General features: G+C 38.5%; 2 protein-coding genes across 2 annotated transcripts; one reads left to right on the top strand and one right to left on the bottom strand.

Moving 5' to 3' along the window:
- Positions 1 to 520: 520 nt before the first annotated feature.
- slc6a4b (solute carrier family 6 member 4b) lies at positions 521 to 7,342 on the top strand. The gene is made up of 13 exons (XM_035658687.1): positions 521 to 746; positions 1,637 to 1,771; positions 1,860 to 2,079; positions 2,230 to 2,368; positions 2,493 to 2,627; positions 3,703 to 3,806; positions 5,342 to 5,469; positions 5,574 to 5,686; positions 5,983 to 6,114; positions 6,204 to 6,303; positions 6,418 to 6,518; positions 6,995 to 7,162; positions 7,262 to 7,342. The coding sequence occupies exons 1-13, from the start codon at positions 521 to 523 to the stop codon at positions 7,340 to 7,342; spliced, it is 1,782 nt and encodes a 593-aa protein (XP_035514580.1).
- An 8,028-nt stretch (positions 7,343 to 15,370) lies between these two features.
- Positions 15,371 to 23,458, bottom strand: ankrd13a (ankyrin repeat domain 13A). The gene is made up of 15 exons (XM_035659200.1): positions 22,967 to 23,458; positions 21,961 to 22,096; positions 21,269 to 21,393; positions 21,129 to 21,174; positions 20,659 to 20,802; positions 20,373 to 20,562; positions 19,452 to 19,518; positions 19,266 to 19,347; positions 19,066 to 19,127; positions 18,837 to 18,967; positions 18,586 to 18,743; positions 18,338 to 18,469; positions 17,652 to 17,812; positions 17,464 to 17,528; positions 15,371 to 17,322 (listed from the first exon to the last, which is right to left on the bottom strand). The coding sequence occupies exons 1-15, from the start codon at positions 23,066 to 23,068 to the stop codon at positions 17,124 to 17,126; spliced, it is 1,800 nt and encodes a 599-aa protein (XP_035515093.1). The 5' UTR covers positions 23,069 to 23,458; the 3' UTR covers positions 15,371 to 17,123.
- Positions 23,459 to 24,592: the final 1,134 nt, after the last annotated feature.

The raw sequence follows: 24,592 nt of genomic DNA, 5'->3' as shown, positions 1-24,592 counted from the left end.
TTACACACTGGACCTTTTAAACTTGCCAGCGTTTGACATCGGGGTGGCCAGGAAGTTTTAGGGGTAGCACCCAATGCCAACCCTCTGGATCCGCCCCTGTTTGCAGAAATAAAGTTGATTTCAGCAGAGTTAGAGACCATAATGAGCTCAGTCTGCCTCATCCAAATTAGAATTAAAGGGGATTTTCGCAAAAAGCTCATTTTAATGAACGAAGTGAACAAATAAAGAATCAAAAGAGAGCAAAGCTGCCAGTCTCAGCTACCAGTTAACTCACTGGTTTGTCATGAAAGAGTCAAACCTTTCAATAACCTACTAAAGCTACAAAGTGATCCATGTTATTGATCAGCAATAACACATGGGACCTCAAACCCACCTCTCTGTTAACTGTCTCCCCTAACAGGTATCCCCAAGTGTCCGCTGCAGCTCCACCAACTCCTCCCACTCCTCCCTGTCATCATTACAGGAGAAACATCCTCCTCTCTGCTCCTCTCTGGTCCTCTGGCTGACTTTTCACAGTCCGATGCCCCGACAGGACTCAGCAGTCATGGCCGGCAGTCTGACCCACCACGGCTCCCCGAACCCGGCTTACAGCTCCAACAACGCGGTCCCGGTGCCGGTCATCACACAGACGGACTCCAGGGACAAATGGAGCAAAAAGATGGATTTTCTCTTGTCTGTCATTGGCTTTGCGGTGGACCTGGGAAATGTTTGGAGATTTCCGTACATATGTTATCAAAACGGTGGCGGTAAGTGGTTTGGAGATTTTATAAACCAATTCATTCAGCTTAGTTTCACAAGTTACACAGGATTTTGTGTAACTTTGAAATCTGATGTGTGTAGCCACTTGGGTGACACTTCAAATCGATTAAATGTCAGAATTTGTGCTCGAAATGGCCTCAAATTATTCAGAAATCAGGCTGAAGCTACGCATCTGGCAGCAGAAACTGTCCGTGGTGCTGAAGTGCGCATCTGTAGACTTCACTAAATCACTAAAAAGTTAGTTTCTATTGCACAGACTGTATCTGTTTGTCTATATTATAATATTTGTTCTACAATAAAGGAACTTTCATTTCAATTTCATATCATGACAAACGTTTTTATGACAGAAAATGTCTATTTTTTGTGAATATTTATACTTTTTTTTTTAGATTTCTTCCTATATTTGTACAATCATTATGTATTTTGTTGGGAATAGGATGTGAGTTAGTAAAGGGTCGGTTACATTTTAGCAAGGCAGGTTTATTTATGTAACACCTTTCAACAACAGGGCAATTCAAGAGCTGCACATAAGGCATAAAGACAAGATTTAAAAATAATTAAAATGTAAAAGAGGATTTAAAAGCATATATAGAAGACAAAAAAACTGAATAAACAGAAGATTATGTATGTAGACATTTAATTTTTCAAATGTAGTGTTTCAAATGTTTTTTTTAACATAGCATAATAACATGTTCTTGTCCATGGTTGGATAATATAAAGATAAAAACTAAATTTAGCTGAATTGATAGATGTAAAAATGAGGCCAATGAAACTCATTTTCCCATTTTTCTCTTAAATCCTCATTCTTGAGTTTATAAATGTCCTCACTTTGTCATTACACTCATCATAACATGTTTCTTCATGCATCTCTGTGCAGGTGCTTTCCTCATTCCCTACATTTTGATGGCCATTTTTGGCGGTGTGCCGCTCTTTTATATGGAGCTGGCGCTGGGACAGTTCCACAGAACCGGAGCCATATCCATATGGAAACACATCTGTCCCATTTTCAAAGGTAAGGCCTCACACTCAGTCACAGATATTCAGATGAAATCTAGTTACCATGAGAAAGCTGTCTCATCTATCTCATCTCTCTGTTTCAGGTATAGGATATGCCATTTGTATCATCGCTCTGTATGTGTCCTTCTACTACAACACCATCATCGCCTGGGCCCTCTTCTACTTCTACTCCTCTTTCTCCAGCATCTTGCCTTGGACAAACTGCGACAATGTGTGGAATACCCCCGACTGCACCAACTATTTTGGCATTGACAACGTCACCTGGACGAATTCCTCCAAGTCTCCGGCAGAGGAATTTTACACGTAAGTGCATGTAAGTGTGAGTAACAGAAACCACATATATAAATAGCTTTACAGTAATACTCTACACAAATATTGTCAGCGAGGGATGTTTGAGAAGTGCCGGTCTGCTGTGCTGGAAATAGGCTGACTGATGTGTTTTTGTCATTACAGGAGGAACGTTCTTGAGATCCACAAGTCGTCCGGGCTGAGGAACGTCGGGGGTGTTCGCTGGCAGTTGATGCTCTGCCTTTTTCTTATTTTCACCATCGTATACTTCAGCCTCTGGAAGGGCGTGAAGACTTCAGGGAAGGTAACACCTCGCAGTTGCTTTACTACCATAACAATAAAGGAGATTACAGTGCATCTTCTTTACATTAATCACTATGATCTCTTTGTTTCTTTACCTGATGTCTTCCTCTTTTCTTCCCCACCAGGTCGTGTGGGTGACCGCCACCTTGCCTTACATAGTGCTTTTCATCCTGCTAATTCGAGGAGCCACTCTGCCAGGAGCCTGGAGGGGTGTGGTGTTTTACCTAAAACCCCAGTGGGGGAAGCTGCTGGAGACCAGTGTGAGTTGTGCAAAGTTGGATCAAATTCATTCATGAATTGGGTTCCTTGAGAATCTTATGTTATACTATAGTATAATAGTGAAAGGTGCTCCACCCGACGTGTAGATCAATCATAGGAAAAGAAAGAAGAGACAGAGGAGATGATAATCATGATATCGATAAAAGCAAACAGTCATCACTGCTTTTTGATTTAACAACAAAGAAATGTTACTTCTTGGTTATATCTTTTCCAATTTTTACATATAATTCTTATCTATTTTGTTATTTGCAGCCACATCTGAAGCCTTAAATGTCTTAAATAATTTATTTCAGTTACTCTTCTTAACAGATACTCATCCCCTTTGTCCACTATTCCTCCCAGAGCACAAATTTGTGTGTATAACTTGCAAAAAGAACTTTAACTGACAAAGCGTTACTCAGGAGTTCCTCATTGAACTCGCTAAACTGGTGTAATTAAATAACACTTCTGGATCTTCCAAGCATAAGAGTTGTACCTTCATTCATCGCTACCCACCAGTCTCTTGAGAACCTGCATGTATTTTTTTTTGTATATATTTTTTTAGATCTATGAAACGTCCTCGTCTTCCTCTCCGGCTTGTTTGCTAAACATGTGTGAGTGCTTTGGTTGGAGGGGAATATGAATGAGATGAAATGAGATGCATAAATAAGCCACAGAGCAGGATAATAAGATGCATAATTGGTTTAGATTTTCTGCCCATTAACAAAGGCCTCCCTTTCTGTCTCACTCACCGATATCCAACGCTGCCCTCTTCTTTTTAATGCCGAATGCATGCTCCTCTTCAGATCTCCCTGCGTACAGCTGTGCGGCAACTAGATTTCTATACGACTGACACAACACCTCTCTGTTTGGGAAATTAAACACTGAGGGATCAGAACACAAATAAGGAAATGAAAATAGGGTGAAATTTAAATCACTGAAAGGAAAGACCTGGCAGAAATTGGAAGAAATACTGTATTTTTATGCTTTTTAAATGCCCCTAGCAACCTGAAGCATCCCAGAACTTGTACAGTTAACAGTCCCAAATAGTGTAATGTCTCTTTTTGTCTTTTCTAGGTGTGGGTGGATGCTGCTGCTCAGATATTCTTCTCTCTGGGGCCCGGGTTCGGGGTCCTCCTGGCCCTCTCCAGCTACAACCCTTTCACGAATAACTGCTATCGGTAAGAACTGACACACACTGAGTCATGTGAACCCACATCTGTGGCTTGAACACAGCTTCATAAACAGAGGCTGAGGCTCCAGATAAAAAGGCTAAAACCTTTGTAGACTCTTTGCACTCCGTCTGATAAGAAATCACACCTCCTGTTGAATTTAATGGGTTGAGTTTAATGGCTTTACTGCCCAGTGTGCGGTCAAAACTCCAAGAGCAGCTGTGGGATTTATTGCTTAAGTATTAAATGAGATGGTGTGGTCGAGACAATGATGTTAGAGGCAGGAGTGGGGAATACATGGTGGGTATAAATGCCAAGCTGTACACTGGAGAAATTAAATTGTACACTTGCAGTATGACTAATAGTGTGTGTGTGTGTGGTTGATGTGATTAGTAAGGCAGAGTGGCATGTGAGGTAACAGTTAAACACACAGTTCATGAATGAAACTGAACGTTGGCTGCTACTGGGATCATTTTTTAATAGTTTTTATTTTGTTTTTAATTCAGTTTAGTTTCCAGAATGGGTTTTTGCTCATCTCAGTTTAGTTTTTATTGATTAAAAATGTTAAGTTTTTATTATTATTATTATTATAGAAAGATATATCGACTCGCAGTCATGTAGACATCCCAGTCTCAATATATACAAATGCATCTTCATGCTTGCTGTGTTGACAAATTTGACCAAATTGACACTAAAGACAAAAAATAAAGACGTTTCCTGTATGTTTTTATTTTATTTTAGTTAGTTTTGGAAGTGCACAATATCGTTTCAGTTGGTTTTTAGTTTTATTTCCGTTAACAAAAATGTTTTTTCACATCTAGCTTTAGTTAATTTAATTTTACTTAACTATAATAACCTTAACCTTGACGTATTGGATTTTAAGTTATTATTGATTGTTTTTCATATAACAAATATATAGTATGTGTATTTTTTACTGTTATGTTTTCTTCTTTGCTGCATTAGAAAAGTACATTTCAATTGCAATGTACCTCCGAATTCTGACTCAAAACATTATATTTTAGATTTTAATGTAAAGAAATAAATAAAGCTGAACACTTACAAATGACAATGTTTTTAGTCTTTTGGGACAATGGGCTTGAGTTTTTACACAGATGTTTATTTATTTAAAACCATTAGAGACTAATTCTGTGAAGCCTTTCTACAGAAGATATTCTGTTACTAATTACTCCAAGGCTGTTTACATTTGCTTGAAGTTTGGTAAGAGAGTTTTTTTTTTTTTTTTTAAATCTCTAATGAACATCCTTTTGTGGAGCATTCCTCATTAGTATTGTTGCAAGATGTCCCTTGGTTGCTAGCTTGGAGAATCCTCATGTGTCATACTCAGACACAAAGCTGAAGAGAAAATATAAAGGAACCCATTAAACAAAGGTCAGAAGGTCAGAGTATAGAGCAGCTTTCATCTCGGACAGCAATACTTTGGAACAAAGTCTCTAATAGAAATTAAAAATTAGGTTCAAGAACAATATGAATGACAGTTATTATGCTGCATGTGCTTGAACAGGGTTTCATTTCTTCCTCAACAGTGACGCCATCGTGACCAGTTTGGTGAACTGTTTGACCAGCTTTGTGTCGGGGTTCGTCATCTTCACGGTGCTGGGCTACATGGCAGAGATGAGGAAGGTGGAGGTTGAGGACGTAGCCAAGGATAAAGGTCAGTCAGCGAATGAGTTTTATATTTCAAATAAAGAAAAAAAAGAAAGAAATATCCCTCAATAATAAAATCAAACACTCACCCTGATGTTATAATAATTTCAGGACCAAGTTTACTCTTCATCACTTACCCAGAGGCCATCGCAAACATGATGGGCTCCACCTTTTTTGCGATCATCTTTTTTGTGATGATGATCACGCTGGGACTGGACAGCACGGTACGAATTCTGGAGACCACAGGGTCACTTCATGTATCGCTGTGAAGGCAAAATACCTGATTAAATACCTGTAATCACTCAGATTTATTACTTTGGACACACATTTCATTGCATTTCATTGCATTTCAGTTCATTTTCTACAAAATCATTTTATTCCTGTTTATTAATTTAAAATATGCAAATGTATATCTAGATGCATTGCTACAGTTTTAATTTTACTGAAATTCATGCAGATTTAAATTTTTACAGTCTACAATATAATTCTGTGTATTTCAAACAATCTCTGTGTGTTTCAGTTTGGAGGGCTGGAGGCGATCATCACTGCTGTGCTGGATGAATACCCGGATCATTTCTCTCACAGACGTGAACTTTTTGTTCTGGGCTTGGTAGTTGTCTGCTTTCTGGGCTCTCTAAGCACCCTTACAAATGTACGTTGTTGTTTTTTTTTAGTTCAAACAATCACATTTACTATAATTTTTAGGTACTTCTGGACACATTGTGATGATGTAATTGACAGGGTGGTGCCTATGTGGTGAAGCTGCTGGAGGAATTCGGAGTAGGATGCTCCATCATAGCTGTGGGTTTCCTTGAGGCCATCGCGGTTTCCTGGTTCTACGGTAAACAAGAGATTATTTTCGATTGACTGGTATTCAGTACCTGCGATGTAAATTTATGACCTTTTGGATCAAAATATATCGTTTGTGTCTCATGTTTATTTTGCTTGCTTTCAGGTATCAACAGATTTAGCAATGATGTTAAGTCCATGCTGGGCAAAGCTCCAGGATTATTCTGGAGGGTGTGCTGGGTTGCCATCAGTCCAGCATTTCTAGCGGTAAGAAGGATTGGGAGGGTTACTTTAAAATTGTAATCTGATACAATTACCTATTAAAAAATGTATTCAGTAACCTAATCCAAGTATCACATTGTTAAAGTAATGTAACTTTATTACTTTCCGTACCAAAACCACATATGCAAATGGGCCTTTGAAGGCTGACCTCCCCCCTCTGTAGATTAAACTCTCCTTTATATGAATAATCTTCCTTTAAAACTTTTTCTACAGCTTGTATTCTACAAAACACTTGGGCAAAATGTCAATTTCTCTCCTCTACATACAGTTCAATATCCTCCTCTCTTATCTGGTTCCTGTTGACATTTTGCATTATTACATTGCCTTTATATAGTTCTCTCACAATGTATGGAAGCGTGACAGGTGTGGTATATTACCCTTCCCCTGTATTATTTCTTACAAAAGTTACATTTACATATGTGGAAATATTAAATATGTAAATGTATCCCAACTCTTCTCAGTATATTATAGTGAGCTCCATACTGAAAGCGCCGCGGCTCACGCTGTTTGACTATACGTACCCTGACTGGAGCATCACAGTGGGGTACATCATTGGCTTCTCATCCTTCATGTGGATCCCCATCTACATGGTCTACAAGCTGGTGTGGACTCCTGGATCTCTTAAGCAGGTCTGTGGATAAAGAGAGAGGGATAAAAGTGTGCAAAATGCAAAAACAGTATACATTTTACATTAAATTAACTTCTCCAACGGTCTCCTTTTTCCACAGAGGTTGGCGGTGTGTCTCAGACCGGAGAGGACCATACCAGACATCCACGCTGACAGCCTCAACATGGCCACTGTGCCGTAGAAAGAAAAAACAAAACACCTTAACACGTGAAAAAATACACTCGTCCCCTGCTTGTACTTTTTATTCAAACCGCAGTTTTAAGTTATTTATGAGCAAACCTGAACATTATCTGACATCATGACTGTCTATGATGTTGAACATGTCAACTTTCACTGCACATGTACACTCTGTAAAATGGTAAAATGCTGCTAAATTTGTAATTCCAAGAAAAGCTGAGATAGCAATACTCACACCTTACTGTACGGTCTGTGTGCACTCAGATCTACCTGCATCACCAGAACAGTTTGTAGCTTTCACATTTTCGCCATTTTGTTGCATTCGTGTGGTCGTAGGAGTCATGTTTATATAATGGTCTGCTTTTTCCCTTCAATCAGATGTCTTCATCTCACAAGGACAATATGCCAAGGAACATTCAGCACATCTTTCCTATTTCATGGGGCCGTTTTCTCTCGTTAAGTTCTATATTTTCTGTAGTTTGTTAAAGGTTATATGAAATCCATGCTCAGCTATATCAACAATGGAAAACACCAGCGTTGCACTTGAAGCAACAGTGAGGTTGACACAGTTTTACACCACTAGAATAATCACAGCAACAGTGTGTTTTGCAGGTAACTTCACATAATAATAAAAACATTATTCAGTGAGCAGTTTATCCATTCAATGGTCAACACACTCTATAGTATGCCAGCTTTGTTTTTCACACGTGTTACCAGCTCTGCTGTATTTTTGTGGCAGTTCCAACAGATATTGTGTGTTCAAGGAGAGAAATTAAATGGGACCAAACTTAAATCAGCTTGACAGTGAATTACAGTCCTTTTATTTATTTATTTTGTCAATGCTGTATTTAATATTTATAGAGTAGATCTGTACTGTAATACAGTTCTTGTATAGGATTTAATGCCAGCTGCTGGATATATATCTGCTAAAAAGAAATGCTCTGTTTTTCCCTACAAGTGTTTGTAACGGGGATAAGTGAGGCACTCAGACAAGGACCATAACAGTTCATTTGATGCTTTCAGAAAAAAGTATCTTTTTAATCTAGTGCATTGTTTTAATGTTAGCATTATAAAGAGTAGAGCCTGTGTACTTCCTGGCGATTCAGTACAGTAAGTACAGCTGTAAGTATAATGGTTCTTTTAAGTCAAAATGAACTTTTTGGTCTTCATCTGATGGCTTCATTTAACTCCAGATAGACTGTTTTGCCTTAATCTGCCTAAATATTACACTGTATGTACAAACATTTGTAAAGGTTGTATTGATATTGTGCCTCTCCAATGTTTTCACTCTCTAATTTAAGACTGTTTAAGACACACAGCATAGTATCACTTGTGTCACGTGTGTGATCTAAAAGCGCTTCATACTTTATTTATATTCAGAGAACAATGTGATGAGCAAGGTGATGATTGTTTGTGTGACTTTAAGTCCTTTTCAACCTGGTTTATGTACTAGTCAGATGTGTATAAAGTAATTATAGTATATATTACATATTTGTGCTTCTTTTCATTCCTGGAGGTTAAACCTAAATCTGAACAAATAAACAAAACATCCTGCAGTATTTTAGGCAGTTAAATTCCACTATCTACATATATCAGGTACTGAATTTTTAGGAATTGTAAATATGTAGGAGACCACATAAGAGATTTGCTCTTGTAAATCTCCATATGGTGATCTTCATGTCTTTGTAATGGCTGTTGGCTGTTGCTGCTCACTTCTATTAGATATTCTAATTAACAAGCTAATTTGCAATATCCAGAATCCATCAACATACAAGGGAATAGAGCACCCTCACACACACACACACACACACACACACACACAAGCATGATTACATGATTCCCAGTAACAGTCGCCTTCAGATCTTTACCTATTCAGCTAATTTTTATTCCTGGTTACGCCAGGCCCAATCACTTCAAGGACGACAGGTATGAACGTATAGCAGAGTAGAAAGTGGTTAGGAACATATGATTCCCCATTGAGCTGCTGGTTGATGGACGTGTAGATCAAAGCCCTTTTGTGCCTCTGACTGCTATTGAAGTAGAGAACAGGGAAGCACAGGAGACATAAAAGAGACACTGCTAAATAGACGGCTTCTTCTCTACCTGACATGAACAGCTTGACAAACGGTAAATTGAATAAATAAAGAATGACTGCATAGATACTGTAGTTCTGAATGAAAAACCTAAATGCGCAGTTGCTAGTTGTCTGTCACACACAATTGACGATATACTGTGAGACAGAATAACCATTTGCAGTATCTCTCGCTTTAATACATCTAGCTGTATTTGACTATGGTGGGTTGTGAAAATATATCTTCCTTAATGCTCATAGATAATATAACCAGACAGGTTGGTTATGCTTCAGCCAGCTAATGAAATACCTGAAGATGTTTAAAATCAAAAATGTTATTGTGGCACATTAGTAAAGCATTAAAAAGAAATATCTAAAGATAGCATTAGAAATCAATAAATTCTGTTTTTTTTCATTGAACTTGTGGCCATAACAGATCATTAATTTCCATTTGATAGCATTTCACACCAAACTGGTGTCTACATCCACCCCTGATAGAGGATTGTATCTATCCTTTATCACCCACCCCAGGTATAAACTAGAGTTAGACTAGACTGATAAATCGGCTACCCCAATATTAGCTTACTGCAGCTTATATTTCAGCTTAGAACTCTTTCAAGCTTCAAGAGGTTTTATACATCCAAAGAATTTCCATAAAATCCAGACCAGGCCTGCGTTTATTTGTTAAAATATGTAGCCACCTCAGGCTAGTAAAGGGGACCTGTGTCTAATAAGGACCTTCCTTTTAATTGAATTTTTTTACAATATGTAGGCTGACAAAGAAACTGCAGTACAGAAATACCAAATTAGGTTTGAGGTCATTTAAAAACAGCGTTTGAGAACTGAAAACTTTTAAATTTTAAAAATTATCTTAGTCACAATTCTTTGGATTTGCATCAAGATTGTTTCTTTATGTTACATGTTTATTTGGCCAATGTACCATTATCTGTTATTATTTAAAACTCTTAGAAATATATATGTTGTATTATAAGACAATGTAGAAAATCTAAAAGTTCGACCAAATGAACCATGAACTGTCCTGATAGAATTCTCCACACAGAAAGGTTGAAATTAACACAACCAATCAGTTAGAAAAAGGCTTTACATAGTTTGTCCATAGTTGGTAACTGTTGTCTGAACAGCAATATTTCACAATATCATTTATTTATGAACTATAGGGATGTAACAATACACTCAACTCACTTGATACAATTCATGATACTGGGTTTATGATACTATTTTCACACAACTTTCTATCTTTCTTTATCAAATGATAGAATCCCTTTTTTATCTCTGAGATAAGGTATAAACTGTGTAAAACAAAGCATTTTTTCTTTTGTCTTTTAAGCCTTGATATCCTGATATTTTTTTTATCTCACCGATTTGAATGTTCATATATTTTATCACACTGATATATCTTTACATATTATGCACACTAGTCTCCTCACTTTAATATGAGGGTTATTTCACATGTCTGAATAACCTCTTATCCTCCATATCTAATAAAACTCATTCAGAACACAGAACTGTTCTTTTCTTAGGAAACTGAAATTTGTTAGATGTTTGTTTGACTGAATAATACTCCTTTTGCTGCTGTCTTTATAAATGCCCTAGACTTCAGTGTGCTGCACATACTGTAGATGAAACAATGTGTAACAATCTGTGACATGATGTAATGACATGACACACTGTGATTATGTAATGCTCCTTTATATCTGCCTGTCGTGAATCAACAGGAACAGATAAAACAACGACAAGAGTCACAGAATCACGTTCATGGTAAGTTTATAACTACAAAGACTGAAGGTAAGTAAGCAACTCAATCAGTTCAATTCAGTTCAGATGCTTTTGGACCACCGATTCAAACAGGATCTTTGAGTTCATGCTGTATTGAAATGTTTTCTTGTTGTGATGAATTTATCCAGGAAGCCTCCAGTTTTAATTTCAGGCCACCGTGACTGACATTTCCTAACACTCATTAAGCTTCTCTGGCATATAATTAAGAGCAATAAGAGTTTAATGGTGTGCACTCTTAAGTTCTATAGAGGATGAAGGTAAAGGCCATATACATAAGTCATACCAGAGTAATTATATAAGGATATAACCCCAAGGAGCTTGACCTTTATATCTATTCTTCATTGCTCTTTGACATTTCAGGAATGGGAAGTATGATGGAGGCCTCACACTTGTTTGATGGTTACTAGTAAGAGAGAGAGAGAGAGATTTTATACACTTTCTATTTCCTCAGTCAAACTACTTGAAAACACTTGAAACTTTTCAGTACTCTGGTGCAGAAAGACCCTTTTCAATGTACTCATTACCTTCTTATCAACCTGCCAGAGCTGAAATTATTAATCACTTACCAAATATTCAGAAAAATAAGTCATTTTTATAATATTCCTGTTTTCTTACTCCTATATAATAATAAACTGAGTATATTTGCTGCTGGTTGGACAAAACAAGACATTTTAGAGAAATAAGCGATGAGCATTTCTCTCTATTTCCTCACATTTTATAGACAATTAAACCATTAACCAAGAACATAATCTGCAGATTAATCAATAATTATTCCAATATGAGCACCACATGACCACAAGCATGATACGGTCAGTATAGGGCTGCAACTACAAATTGTTTTTATTATTGATTATCCCATTATTTTCTCTCTTAATTGATGAATCACTGGGTTTATAAAATGTAAAAGAAAAATGACACATCCACAGCTTTCCAGAGCCCTGATGCCTCCAAATAGCTTGTTTTGTCCAAGTAACAATCTCAAACCCTCAAAATGACTACTATAAATATAACTATCATAGTGGGGTTTGAAAACTGACAAATATTTGAGAAGCATTTCAAACATTTCAGAAGTCAGAAACTGTGAATTTTCTGGCACTTTTGCTAAAAACAACTGGCAGTGTTTGATTTCACAGGTCCCTAATTTCAGAGTAATTTCCAAGACAGTTTCCTGGAAATAACTGTATAATTTGGTGGCCTACTAATTACAGGCTAAATCAGTTGTGTAGTGATGCCTGGAGAAAATACTCTTAATTTATTCCCCAGATTTCTTTTTAAGTGGCCCATCCAGCAAAGGATAAAAACCTGGTGTCACAACCAGTGACATGTAAGACTTCTCTTGCATATTTAGCTATCATCATTATGAGATTAACATTAGCCATGTGAAAGGTTGCTATATCTAGTAATCAATACAGAGTATTGAAGTCAAAGGGAATAAATATAGAGACAGCTTCTAGTGGGACCAAGCGTGCAGGACTTAGTGACATCTAGCGGCAAAGTTGTGGATTGCAACTAACTGAACACCTCTCGCGTCTATATTTGATGACCGGCAAATGAGAACATGCTGTGATGTGTGGAGGAGAAACTACGGTGGCCACAAAGCTCTCACTAAATATGATTCTAAACTAATGAAAACATAAATTCTTGCCAATAGATCCTCCTAAATGTTACACTCTGGACTGCTACTTTAACCCAGATGGCATAAGATGGCAAAAGAAATCTGATAAAAAATTCATTAAGAATAACAAAATAACATATAAATATTCATTTGTATTTACTTTAACAGCACCAAATTACACAAAATCTGTCCTGGAAAACATTGACCCATAAATTTAAGAGTTTCCAAAAATGTATGTCTTAATAAAAATAGCTGCCAATTTCTGAAGATTGACAAATTGATTAAGCAACCAATTGTTTTAGCTAGCTTAAGAGTATAGTTCTTACATTTCTTACATAGACATAAGTCTTTAGACCTGTACTGTATATGTATAGTCCTGTCTAGCCTATATTTTTCTGCTATATTATTGCTGTATCCTTCTGTAACCTGTGCAATATTCTATTTTAACTCAAATCACCAAAGTAAAATAAAAAATTAATAAAAAGAATTCTTGATATCTTGTATTTTTTCTATTTCATTTAGTTATTTAATGTGTAACTCTTTTTTTCTTGTCTGCTATGTTCTATCTGTAGCTGCTGTAACAAGTGAATATAACAATAAAGTCCATCTTATCCTATCTTGTCACTCCAAAAACACAACGGCCTTAGGACCCAGATCCTCCAGCGGAAGAAGAAACTCCTCACCACCAGCATCCTCCTGCTACTCATCCTCCTCCTCATCCTCCTCCAGCCTCCACCGCTATGATGCTGCTCCTTATCCCACCAGCTGTAATAATGTGTTTTAGTGTGTTAGTGAACGGGCAAACGGAGGACTCCAGACTGACCGAGAGAGCTTATGTGAACTTACAGAAGCAGAATTTAGGTGAGACCTGATGGGAACTAACAGCAGGCCCGTATCAGTGCAGGCAGGGATGCTCCTTTTAAAGCTGTTCATAGTTCAACAATCATCTGTGTGTCTTTATTCTAGAGGGGACAACTGATTGCTAAAGAAAGAGTTGAGTTAAAGCCAATAATGGCGGGTTAATCCAGCACCTGAGAGCGCATGTTCTGTCTGTTGTTATTGGCTGTGATCGGCTGCTACAGATCGTGTCCTCCTCTTCCTCCTCTTCCTCACAGTCATGATGTGCAGTGTCCTCGCAGTCCTGCTGCTGCTGATGATCATAATGGCTGTGTGTGTCTACAAACCGCTGTCCCGTCGGTGAACCTGTTCCCGAGGACCGAGAGATAAAGACCTTTAGTCCAGCCCGGTGCAGAGACACCTGCACCGGGCCCACCGAGGAGCTCAGAGCCCCCCAACCCCTCCCGGTACCACGACCACCTCCTGCCGGACTGAACTGAGGGGAAACCGAGCCCGGACTGCTCAGTTATTTATTAACTGGGGTTTCATTTGTCATGCAAGGAGGTTGTTTAAGATTACACCTATTTATTTATTTATATAATTTAAAATGGCTTCTGTAAAGGGGTTGTTATAAATGATCTGCCTACTTTTACTCTTTGCTATTTGATTTTCGGTGTTTATTTGGAGTAAATGCTGTAATTACATGTTTTTTCCCCCCACACTTTTAAGGCCATGTGTTTGTCTTATTAGCCTTTCCTGAAGGGAAATTTGGTCAATAAGTCTGCAGGCCTGCAACCATTAAATACATTTGAGTGGCATTACAAAGGGAGAGAGTTGTCAATGCTTAAATCTGTATCAGTTAAACCTGCTCATCAATTAACTGAAATTAACTATAGGGCTATTTATTTTTATACATTTGATTGTGTGACACATCAATGGCTACTAAGGGTTAAGGCAATGTTGTAAGGAGGTGTATTTTATTGTCTTATTGGCCTTTAACAAACTGAAATTTGTTGTTTAGTCCACAAGTAGGATTTCAAAGTTGCTCTAATCCAGTGTTTCTCAAAGACAACAAATGAAATCACGTTCACAATGATATATTGCTGTATGCATATTGTACCTCTTTATACAAGTATTTCTTTTCTTACCAAAAATGTATTGCACTCATCAGCGGTACTAGGCTGACAAAAAAAAAGAACCACTGTTCCAATCATCAGTGGAAATAATGCTATTAAAATAAAACTCTGGGTTTCTATCATTTTGTTCTGTGTTTGATTAGTCAGACGAAGGTGGAAAAAGGAGATCTACAAATGAACTGTCAACAGAGAACTACAGGTTGATCGAACACACAACTGAAATAAAAGATGGAGGAAGTCAGGTTAATAGAAATCTTTTAATTGAAACTGGCTCCCATTCAATCTATAATTTAGACCACAATAACATCTATTTTTATGACCTTTATGGCCTTGTGTCTTGCACTGTATTCTTTGATTATGTGCTGTATGCAGAGTGCAGCTGTTAGGACTGGTATTACTGTATCTAGCAGCTATTCACTGCAGATATATTGTCTTCAAGAGGTCAACACTTGCACTGACAATGTAAAGAGACCCACTGGTTTTATATATGGATATATCGAACTCATTACATGAAGTACAGCAGGTTGTCTCCCTTGTTACCAGCTCTGTTTTTGTAAATAAATCTCATGCACAAAGTCACGTTTAATCCTCATGGAAATAAAGTGCTTTATTTTAGAAACAACATTTAGAAACAGACACATTTTTCTTAAAATTTTTAACATATTAAAAAAAAAAAAACCTCTGCAGCTGGAACGGTGCATTACAAAGATCTGCATTAAATTAACCAAAGCCAGACTTTTTTTTTGTTTTTGTTTTTTTTAAAGTCGACTGTTCAGTCAGTTTGGAAAGTTGATCGTTATAGTTAGTCGTTTTTTTCAGCTGAAGCCCCTGAAAGTCAGACACGGCAACACAGAGAGACCTTGGATAAGTGGTTGGTTGTCAGTGAAATCAACTATAGTGGTTAATGCATGTATCTCAGCATCACCTTAGTACGACTGAAACCTCTTTATCGTGTTTTTAAGTTACAAAATTTTACAAAATCAGTTTAGTCTTGAGTGGCACATCATATTTCTGTCATTCCCTCCTGCCCAGACAAAAGCGTCGTCAGAGCAAAGCAATCCCTTGGCACATGCTGAAGAAACTAATCCTACATATGGCGGGCATGCTTGATCTTTGAGTCTGTGCTGTATTTTCTTCTTCTCAGAGGTGTAGAGTTGTTTGTGGCTACAAAAGGCAAACGGATTGCCTTCAGGAATCTGAATAATCTCTGCAGCACCGGTTTGTGTGACTGCTTCTTAACTACATGACGGCTGTAATTCCACAGACAGACTGGTCTTTGCTATTGCGTTTTTTTGAATTGAGGTGATGATGCTTCTCAGTGACAGTTAACAAAATTTACGTCCTTTCTCACCATGAAATCTGAGAAAAATGTAATCGAGCCGGGAAAGTTAAACCTCCATCCTCGTTGCAGCAAACTTCCTCTCATAGCAACATGCTTTTGTTTGAGTCTGTACATTCACAAAGTACGAGGAAACGCATTATGACTCATTCATTACTTATGAACTTTTGACTCAATGGAGCAAACTTTCTGAATTAATATCAATATGGCATAGAGTGATATGCATGAGTTAAACCATTTCGCACCAAAGAAACCAGGTTACAATTTCCGGTAGTTTAACAACTGATTTAACAAACTAATTCCAAAGTGAAGCGAAAATGTGTAAAATTGGAACCCTGAGATTTCCGTTATTCAGTGAAACCCACGGTCCTCCACGAAGTGACTCTTGTAGGAAGAGTTCACAGTGAAAACACTCAAATCTGCCCCTTTAGGTCTGCAGTGCTTGTAGCTTTGTATTGTGCTAGGTTGTTTTCATTCTAGCTCCTTAAAAACCAGACTGCGGCGATAATAAACAGAACAACAGAGCTCTGGACTTTAAGTGTCACATTTTGAGTGCGAGCACTCCATGAAGTCACCTTGAGTAGCCAAACATTGTTATTCATAGAACCTTAATGACACTGATTTGACCCCACTCCGGACAACAATATTGATCAACACACGTGGGTTGCTGCTGTGATTCGGATTTGGAAAAACCGAGGAAAGAACCGACTCGAAATGATCTTAAAGAGTCCACGAATTAAGCTCGAGGATGGAGACACACTATGCTGAGATAGAAATATATAAAGGAGTATGCTCTTACCAAAAATACCTTTTGGAAAATATTGGATACTGAGAGTCTGATATTGCCTGTGCAAGAATGATCTGTTACAGAAAGAAATCTGCGGTTGCATAGATGACTACAGTGGTTAGGAAGGAAAAATTTGAGGTGTGGTGGTTGCTTCTGGATCTGAAAAAAGTTGTATTATTATTCCCTCTTATTCCTTTTTTTTTTTACTTCTCAGTGAGCGATAGCTGCAATATCCTCTCCAGCTCCTCTTCCTCCTGCTTCCTCATCCTCTCCTCTTCCGCTTGAGCTCGTGCAGAGAGCTCCATGGCCAGGCGGAGCTCTGTGTCGGGGCTAGAGGTGGAGTGGGAGCTGGCAGGGCTAGGGCTGTCTCCGTATTCCACCAGCACCCCCTCTGGGATACTCCTAGAATAACAGTGACAGGGGGAAAGTGAGACCCAGCTCTGTTCTGTGGCTTTTAACTGACACATAGAAGAGGTGAACAGTTCCTTTTACCACATTAAATTGTGTAACTGCTATGCTAGCAACCTTAACCTGTGGTCCTACCTGTCGCTCTGGCTACTGGGCATAACGTCAGTGTGATCCCCGTCAGTGTCATCCCAACCTCCCTCCTACAATGACACAAACATCAGGAGCATTTAAAGGATGCGGCAGATTGCAATATAAAGGAGAGCATGGGGGGGAGATGAACAGATCTGTGTGTGGTGAGCTCATTAAGTGATGATTGTTCTGACCTGGCCCGGGCCTCTGCGAGACTCCAGTAGACTCTGGTGGATGGCGTACTGCAAAAGCTCCTCGTCGTTGTTGGACACGGGATTGTGTCGGCTGCCTCCTCGGCGGTGGTAACTGACAGGCACCTCAAACACTGAAGGACACACCTGAAACAGAGGCAGTGCTGGACACAGGAAACACAGACGTGTAAATATTTAAATGAGTCCCTCTGTTAAGTTGCAATCACAACAATTAAAGCAAATTCAACCAATCACCGTAAATTCTGTGTGGCCTTGCAATTTTGTCCATTTACAGCAACTTTTCCACAAATTTGACCAATCATTATACTTTCCCACGAGTTACACTGATCATAACAGTCCGCCCAGCAAAACGTTGAGCCAATTTTATTCTCACTGGAACAATTTTCACTTTCTTTCACAATTTCATTGCAAAAAAATGCCTAAAACATTGCAACATGCATTGCAATTTTTTTGAAAATCTGTCATGAAATCAGATATTGTAGGCAGCAACAATTCCCCCCAAAAATCCCACAAAATCCTGGAGGGACGGTTTAATATACAGTCAGATTTATTGGTTAAACTAACTGCATTTCTAAAGCCTATCAATAATTTGTTGTTTTTATGCTCATCTTATTTTGGAGCATTGAGCACTATTGTGAAAATCAATAATAAACTGGCTGAATTCCCACCTGCAGCTTCTTCGTCTTCTCCTGAAGATGTTGGTGTGGCTGCTGGCGTTGTGTTCGCCTCCTCTTCAGTACTGCATTTATTGACGTTACCGAATGTAATCCTGGCATTCAGCACATGAAACAGTGGAATCTCTGCAAGACAGGAAGCAACAACAGATTAGATGTAAAAAGAGATATCAGAGGGGGGATGGTACTATAGCTTTTTGTGCTTCTTGAAAGCGTAGTTTAACTTGGTAGGAATGTCACACCTATTTTAACAGGAAATCCAGGAGGAAAGTTCAGGGTCACAAAGTCTCGTAGACGTGCAAAATGGGAACTGGTCCGAGCCATGAGGTCAATAATGGGGGTCACCTGCTCCACCAGGGACAGAGGATGTTCCTCGCTCATCCACAATGTACCTTTGAACCTGTATGACACAAGATTTAAGGAAAAAATGATTTCCAGATATAGAAAACACACAGCTATGAGGTTTCTAAAGCCAAACAGCTATATTTCTCACTTCTGTGTTCGAATGCTCAGTTCAATGGGTCTGCCGATGTCTCTGTCCCCCAGGTCAAAGTCAGGATCAAAATATTCCTCCGGAGTGATGGCAGTGGGATTGGTCGCAGTTGCATACTCAAGAGTCAGGTCCTAAAAAGTCGAGCGCTTGTATTAAATCAGCTGCCAGATGGAAAAAAAAATACATTTCATGACAAAACTCATTTTAATGTGATAACTGAACGTCTTACCCCCTGTGCACTTATGTGCTGCTCCACAGTCCCCAGCAGAGACTCCAAGATGTTCCTTTCACCTTTGATAAATAAAAAAAAAAAAGTATAGTAAGTAGAGTATAACTTCAGTACTCTCATTCAGTTTCAGTCAATATATACACTGAAAATATATATACAGAGGGCATCAAAGTAATACATGAAGAATATTTTCCACCTACTCTTTATCCTGGCTTTCTCCTCGTCTGTCAGATGCTCCGTTCTTGTCCTGATAACCACGTTTACGTTGTTCACGCTGAAAACCTGAGAATCCAACCAGAATCTAATGTCACACACTATCATAAATAAGATCCATAGTTTCTGTAGCACTACACTTCATTAAAAGAAAATGTATAACGTCTGCAAACCTTTGATTCAAATCCATTGACCATTTCAGTTTTGTCACTTCTCCAGCCCCAAATCCCGGCCTTGTTCCTGGGGAAACAAAAGCATCATTATAGGCCAGTGTTTGGTTGGTCTGTTCTGAGTGACTGTAAAAACAGCAGTTTTAACGTGGTGGCGTCTGCAGAAGAGGATCCGCTCCCTCTGTAGATAAACTCGTTCTAAGGTAATGAAAACACAATTATGTATTATTTTCAGGTGATTATACACATTATACAAAACATACTTACGAATATTATATTCCATTTCTGCCGATAGTATGTTACACACTGCGCCTTTTATTTATTTGCACTAATCTGTGATTGCTCACTCATTTTAAAGGCTTTGGCAATGTTGAGTTCTATTGTGAAATTTTGTTTTTAGATCAAATATGGTGACAAACACGTGTTAGAGAAGATAAAATGTCCACTGTAAAAAAGACCCAATATCAAAGACAAATATAATTACAGTTGTCTGTCACCTGTGTTTGAGTAAATTATCCAGATGAAGATATATTATCAGGCTATTAACTAACACGCCTAGTTAAATTTGCTCACATTATTAATATCTATTATAACCCGACATTGTTTGTTTACTGGGTTACACACACACACCCAACGTGCAAGAGTGAGGGTTGATGGTAGAACGACCTTTGTATTTTAGACAATTAGATGCTAGGATGATACTGGAAATATCATCCAGAGGGCACTGCCAAATGATGACACCTAATTGAATCACTGTTTACACAGCAACCTCACTCAGAGAGTAATGACATTAAGTGTGAAAATACCACAAGATGTCAGCTGTCATCAAACACTGTCAAAGAGTTTGTTCTAGGCTGATCAAAGGGAATTGGATCTGTGTGTGTTGTGGGGAAAAAGGACGACAGAAAAAGATGTGACTCTTGCCTCTCAAAAGCAATATCCCTCGTGTCTAAGTAGGTGTTGACAATAGGAGTGGTCAATCTTTTGGCAATTTCCTGTTCAGCAGGCTGCATCGACTCAAGTGTGACATCCTCCATTTCTTGGGATATGTTGAAGCGTTCAGTGTCCACCACTTCATCGTCATGGTTCACCTCCATCAACTCTGCATATGAATCTGTCAAAAAACAGTCGGCAATAGACTTAAATAATTATACAGAACTAGTACAAGTCATAGAGGGAACTGCGTGTGTAAGAGAGTTCAAAGACAAACCGTCTCCTCTGAAGATGTAGCTTCTGCGCCCTCTGATCCAGGTCATGTTTTCAAAGCCTAGAAGAGTGGCATCCACTCGCAGGCTGGCGCCACTTTTCCAAATGCGACAAACATCACTTGGACAAACCCGGGACAGAAGAGGGACTGTGAAACAACAGCACATGAATGTCCCACAATGGAAAGAAATGCATCCGCACGTGAAAAACAAAGTGGTTCATCATTACCGAACAAAAAACAAATGCCTCAAATACCAAAAGGAAGGTATGCAGTTTATCCTGTATGACTTGATGCTACCAAAGATTATGTGTTCTATGTAGATATTTAATTACATTACACAACAATAGAAACCTAATGAACACTAATTTGCTGATAACCAGCCTGTACTACATGAACAGGTTACCATGGACGCAGTGTAATTTTTTTTACTTTTATGATATCCACACACAAACACACACACGAGAAGAACTTACTCCAACTGGTAAACTCCCACTTCATTTCCATATAGAAGTCTGGAGACTGTGGATGAAAAGATACACAGAGCAATTATTCCCTCTGCCAGTACGTATTTCCATAGACGACAAGACAATGGAGAGATATTTAAAAGTAAAACCTCTCGGATCTTTGACAGCAGCTCAGGCACTCCTCCCAGAGCAGTGGAGGCTTTGAGGTAGTCTCTGCGTTGAAGCACTAACTGAACCATCTCTGGATCTCCGGTGCTGACTGCCTCCTGCAGCACTACACAGACACAGACATGTATAAACAAACCACTAAACCTTTTAAGGGAACAGCATCTGCTCCCCAGTTGTGGCAACTATCCATTAAAAAAAAACAACCTCAACAGTGACAGTAATAACAAAAAGAAAGTGAAACTGTTTTACTGCAGCCAGAGGAATGGATGTGCATTATTCCAAGAAACCACATTAAGAGCAGATGAGGAAGTTAATCTGAGAAGAGCTTTAAGTGATCAAACAACCCACAAATCCTCAAAAACCAGCGAAGGAAACATTCATGGGACCATAGCACTTTTTATTTTCTTTTTTTTTATATTTTTATTGTCAATTTCCTTAACAATTGAAGCAACAGACAAACACACACATACATAATAATAAAATAAATATATATATAAATAAATAAAATAAATAAATAAATAAAAAAATAAAATAAAAATATTTAAAAAAAATAAAATACAGTTATTTAAAAAAAATAAAATAAATAAATAAAAAAATAAAAAATAAATAAAAATAAGAAATTTTGACCATAGCATTCTCTGTCTGGTGATGTGGCCTGTTTTTAATAACTGACCTGTCCAACTCTTGGCGTTTTCTTTCGTCACTTCACCGCCGTGTCTGAGAAGGACTCTCACTGACTCCAGGTGCCCGAGCGACACAGCCAGGTGCAGAGGTGTCCGACCTCTGGGATCCACGGCCTCAATGTCATTCTGGGGGAAAAACAGGGAGAAACCTCTGCAGCTTTATTTGTGTAAGAGACTTTAAGCCACCGGTTTAGACTAAATACTGCAGTGTTGACTTTACAACCTGTTTCAAGAACAAAAGAGCAGAGCCTTGTCACGGTCAGAGTTTTACACCTTTAGGTCATCACTGATAATAATACGGGACCGCAGTGGTCAGTGCACTGACAGTAAGACTGGGCATCATGTCTGGTCCTCACATGAGTCATGCTACTGAGGTTAAAACACTATAAACTCTCTAATTATAGCACAGTTTATTGTACAGTCTGTTACGATATGATAAGAACATCACACTGTGCTTATTATGACACATATCTTAAATCTCAATCGTCTTAATTTTCACTGAAAATGAAAAACAACAGCTGTTAAAATCATGATGGAGAAACAAACGTGTTGCATAATAATAATAATATCTCTGCAGCACTACAGTATCATTATAATAATATTTATCACACGTTTTACCTTTATCGAAAACAACTGCAGCTTCTTGCAACTTTTATAATCTTAATACTAATCGTGCACAGTCTGTAAAGTGTCAGCCAACACAAACATTGACATTTGGTTTAAAGCAGTTTTTGGTCAGATTATATGATAATCCATTGCTTTGGGGTTAGCAGCCTACTGGAAACAGACAATTCACCTACATTAGAATACATTTCGTTTAAAATAAACTTCGAAACCTTTATTTCCTCACTGATACTTTAAAGTATCTGACGGAGCATCTGTCAACACGGACCGGCCTACTTTTATCTCGGATGGCTACGGAGGTTTAACATCTCTCTCCCGGCTTCGCGTAACCGAGCGAGCGAGCACGGTGAAAGCACAGGTGTGTGAACTCACCTGTGTTATTTCTTCCTCCAGTTTCCTGTAGTCGTTCTCCCACACTGCGGCGTGCAGAGGAAACTTCACCCGGAGGTTGTCGCTAACGTTAGCCGTGGACATCTTCCTCTTTACGGGAGCCGCTCAGTGCAACGTTAGTATAACTGCAGCCATGGGGGAGAAACAACAACTGCGATACACACACACACACACGCTACTTGTGCCAAATTGCACGATGAATATGATCCATGCCTTCGATATTTGACACAACAACGTCGAAATGTCCAACCCGGTGTCCCAACTTTTCCCTCAAGCCTTCCTCTAAATAAAACTTTTGAACGAGGAAGTGCCAGGAGTAGTATTCAGTAATGACAGGGGTGTCCTGTATAGAAATTGAATCACAATGTAATTCATTTAATCTAATTACGGGTGGTTTTCCGAGTGCCTTTAAAATTTTACTTAATTTTTTTTTGTCTAGTAACAATTATTTATCTGGTTGATACACGTCAGAAAGATGATTTGTAAATAAAACAATCGACGTTAGAAAAAAAAAAAATAGTCGGTTCCAGTTGGACGGAACCATTCCACATGTCCGCATGGGGGTTGCAAAACATTCAAAGTATAACTCCTATATATAAACCTGATTCCCTGTCATACTTTTATGTATTCGGTGTGTTATATAAATAATTCAGTTTGATAATAATTTTGTCCCGCAAAAATTAACAAAACAAACATATAAATGTTATATCCAGACTGTTGTCCCCTACAACGTGGAAATGAGATCGGCGTCTTTACGTTTCGAGAAGGGGAGGGACTGGGATGTTGAAAATATCAACCTTTACCGCCAGCATGTGTCGGTTTAATTATATATACATACGATATCTGATAGTTTTAAACCATATTAATCACATATGTTATAATATAATTTGTGGCGGTTTGCTCTATTTATATATGATCGTTTTTTTCCTCTTGCTGTTCTGCGGATACATATATTTTAACAACCTAAGGGTCCGTTGATCCACTCTGACCCCTGTTAATTTGTTTAAATGTTAATTTATGAAAAAGTAAAGTCGTAATAATGATAGACGAAAGGTGTTTTAAGAGATTAGCACCAATGGGCGGGAATCCAGTACGCTTCGTCCCATTATTAGTTATATTATAAAACGTACTTTTATGTGCCGTGTCACAAAGGTGAATAGATCAAGCTCACCTCTTGTACGGTATGTCATCTTACGCCCTCAGTTTGGTCTATCAGGTTGCGCACCGCCCAAACTTACAGCAAACTCAACCAATATGTGTCTTTTATTCTTAACCGTAGCTGTACATAAACAAAATAAAGACACTGGTTTAGGTTTAGCTCACGCAAACGAGAAAGAGCTGTTATTTCTCCACAAACGGGGACTAGTTAACTTCCTGAGAGGCGGCACCCTGGGCACGCTGTCCCACGCAGAGCAAGTCACAGTCGCAGCTGCCACTGGGATTGCTGCAGCTCTGTCTGTCTACCAGAGACTGAAGAAGAGTAAACTACCAAACGAGCACAAGGCTACTCAGCTAATCAGGTGCTAAGTCCGCTTACTTGCAGGCAAAGGCAGCATTGTACCTTAAAGTCTACGGGGGGGGGGCGACGTTAAAATGGCTGTAGCCCCA

Source organism: Morone saxatilis, unplaced genomic scaffold (assembly GCF_004916995.1).
Source record: "Morone saxatilis isolate NCDOM2014 unplaced genomic scaffold, NCSU_SB_2.0 Contig16, whole genome shotgun sequence".
Lineage (NCBI taxonomy): Eukaryota > Metazoa > Chordata > Actinopteri > Moronidae > Morone > Morone saxatilis.
The sequence above is the reverse complement of the archived record's forward strand: the minus strand, read 5'-3'. Positions and strand labels throughout refer to the sequence as shown.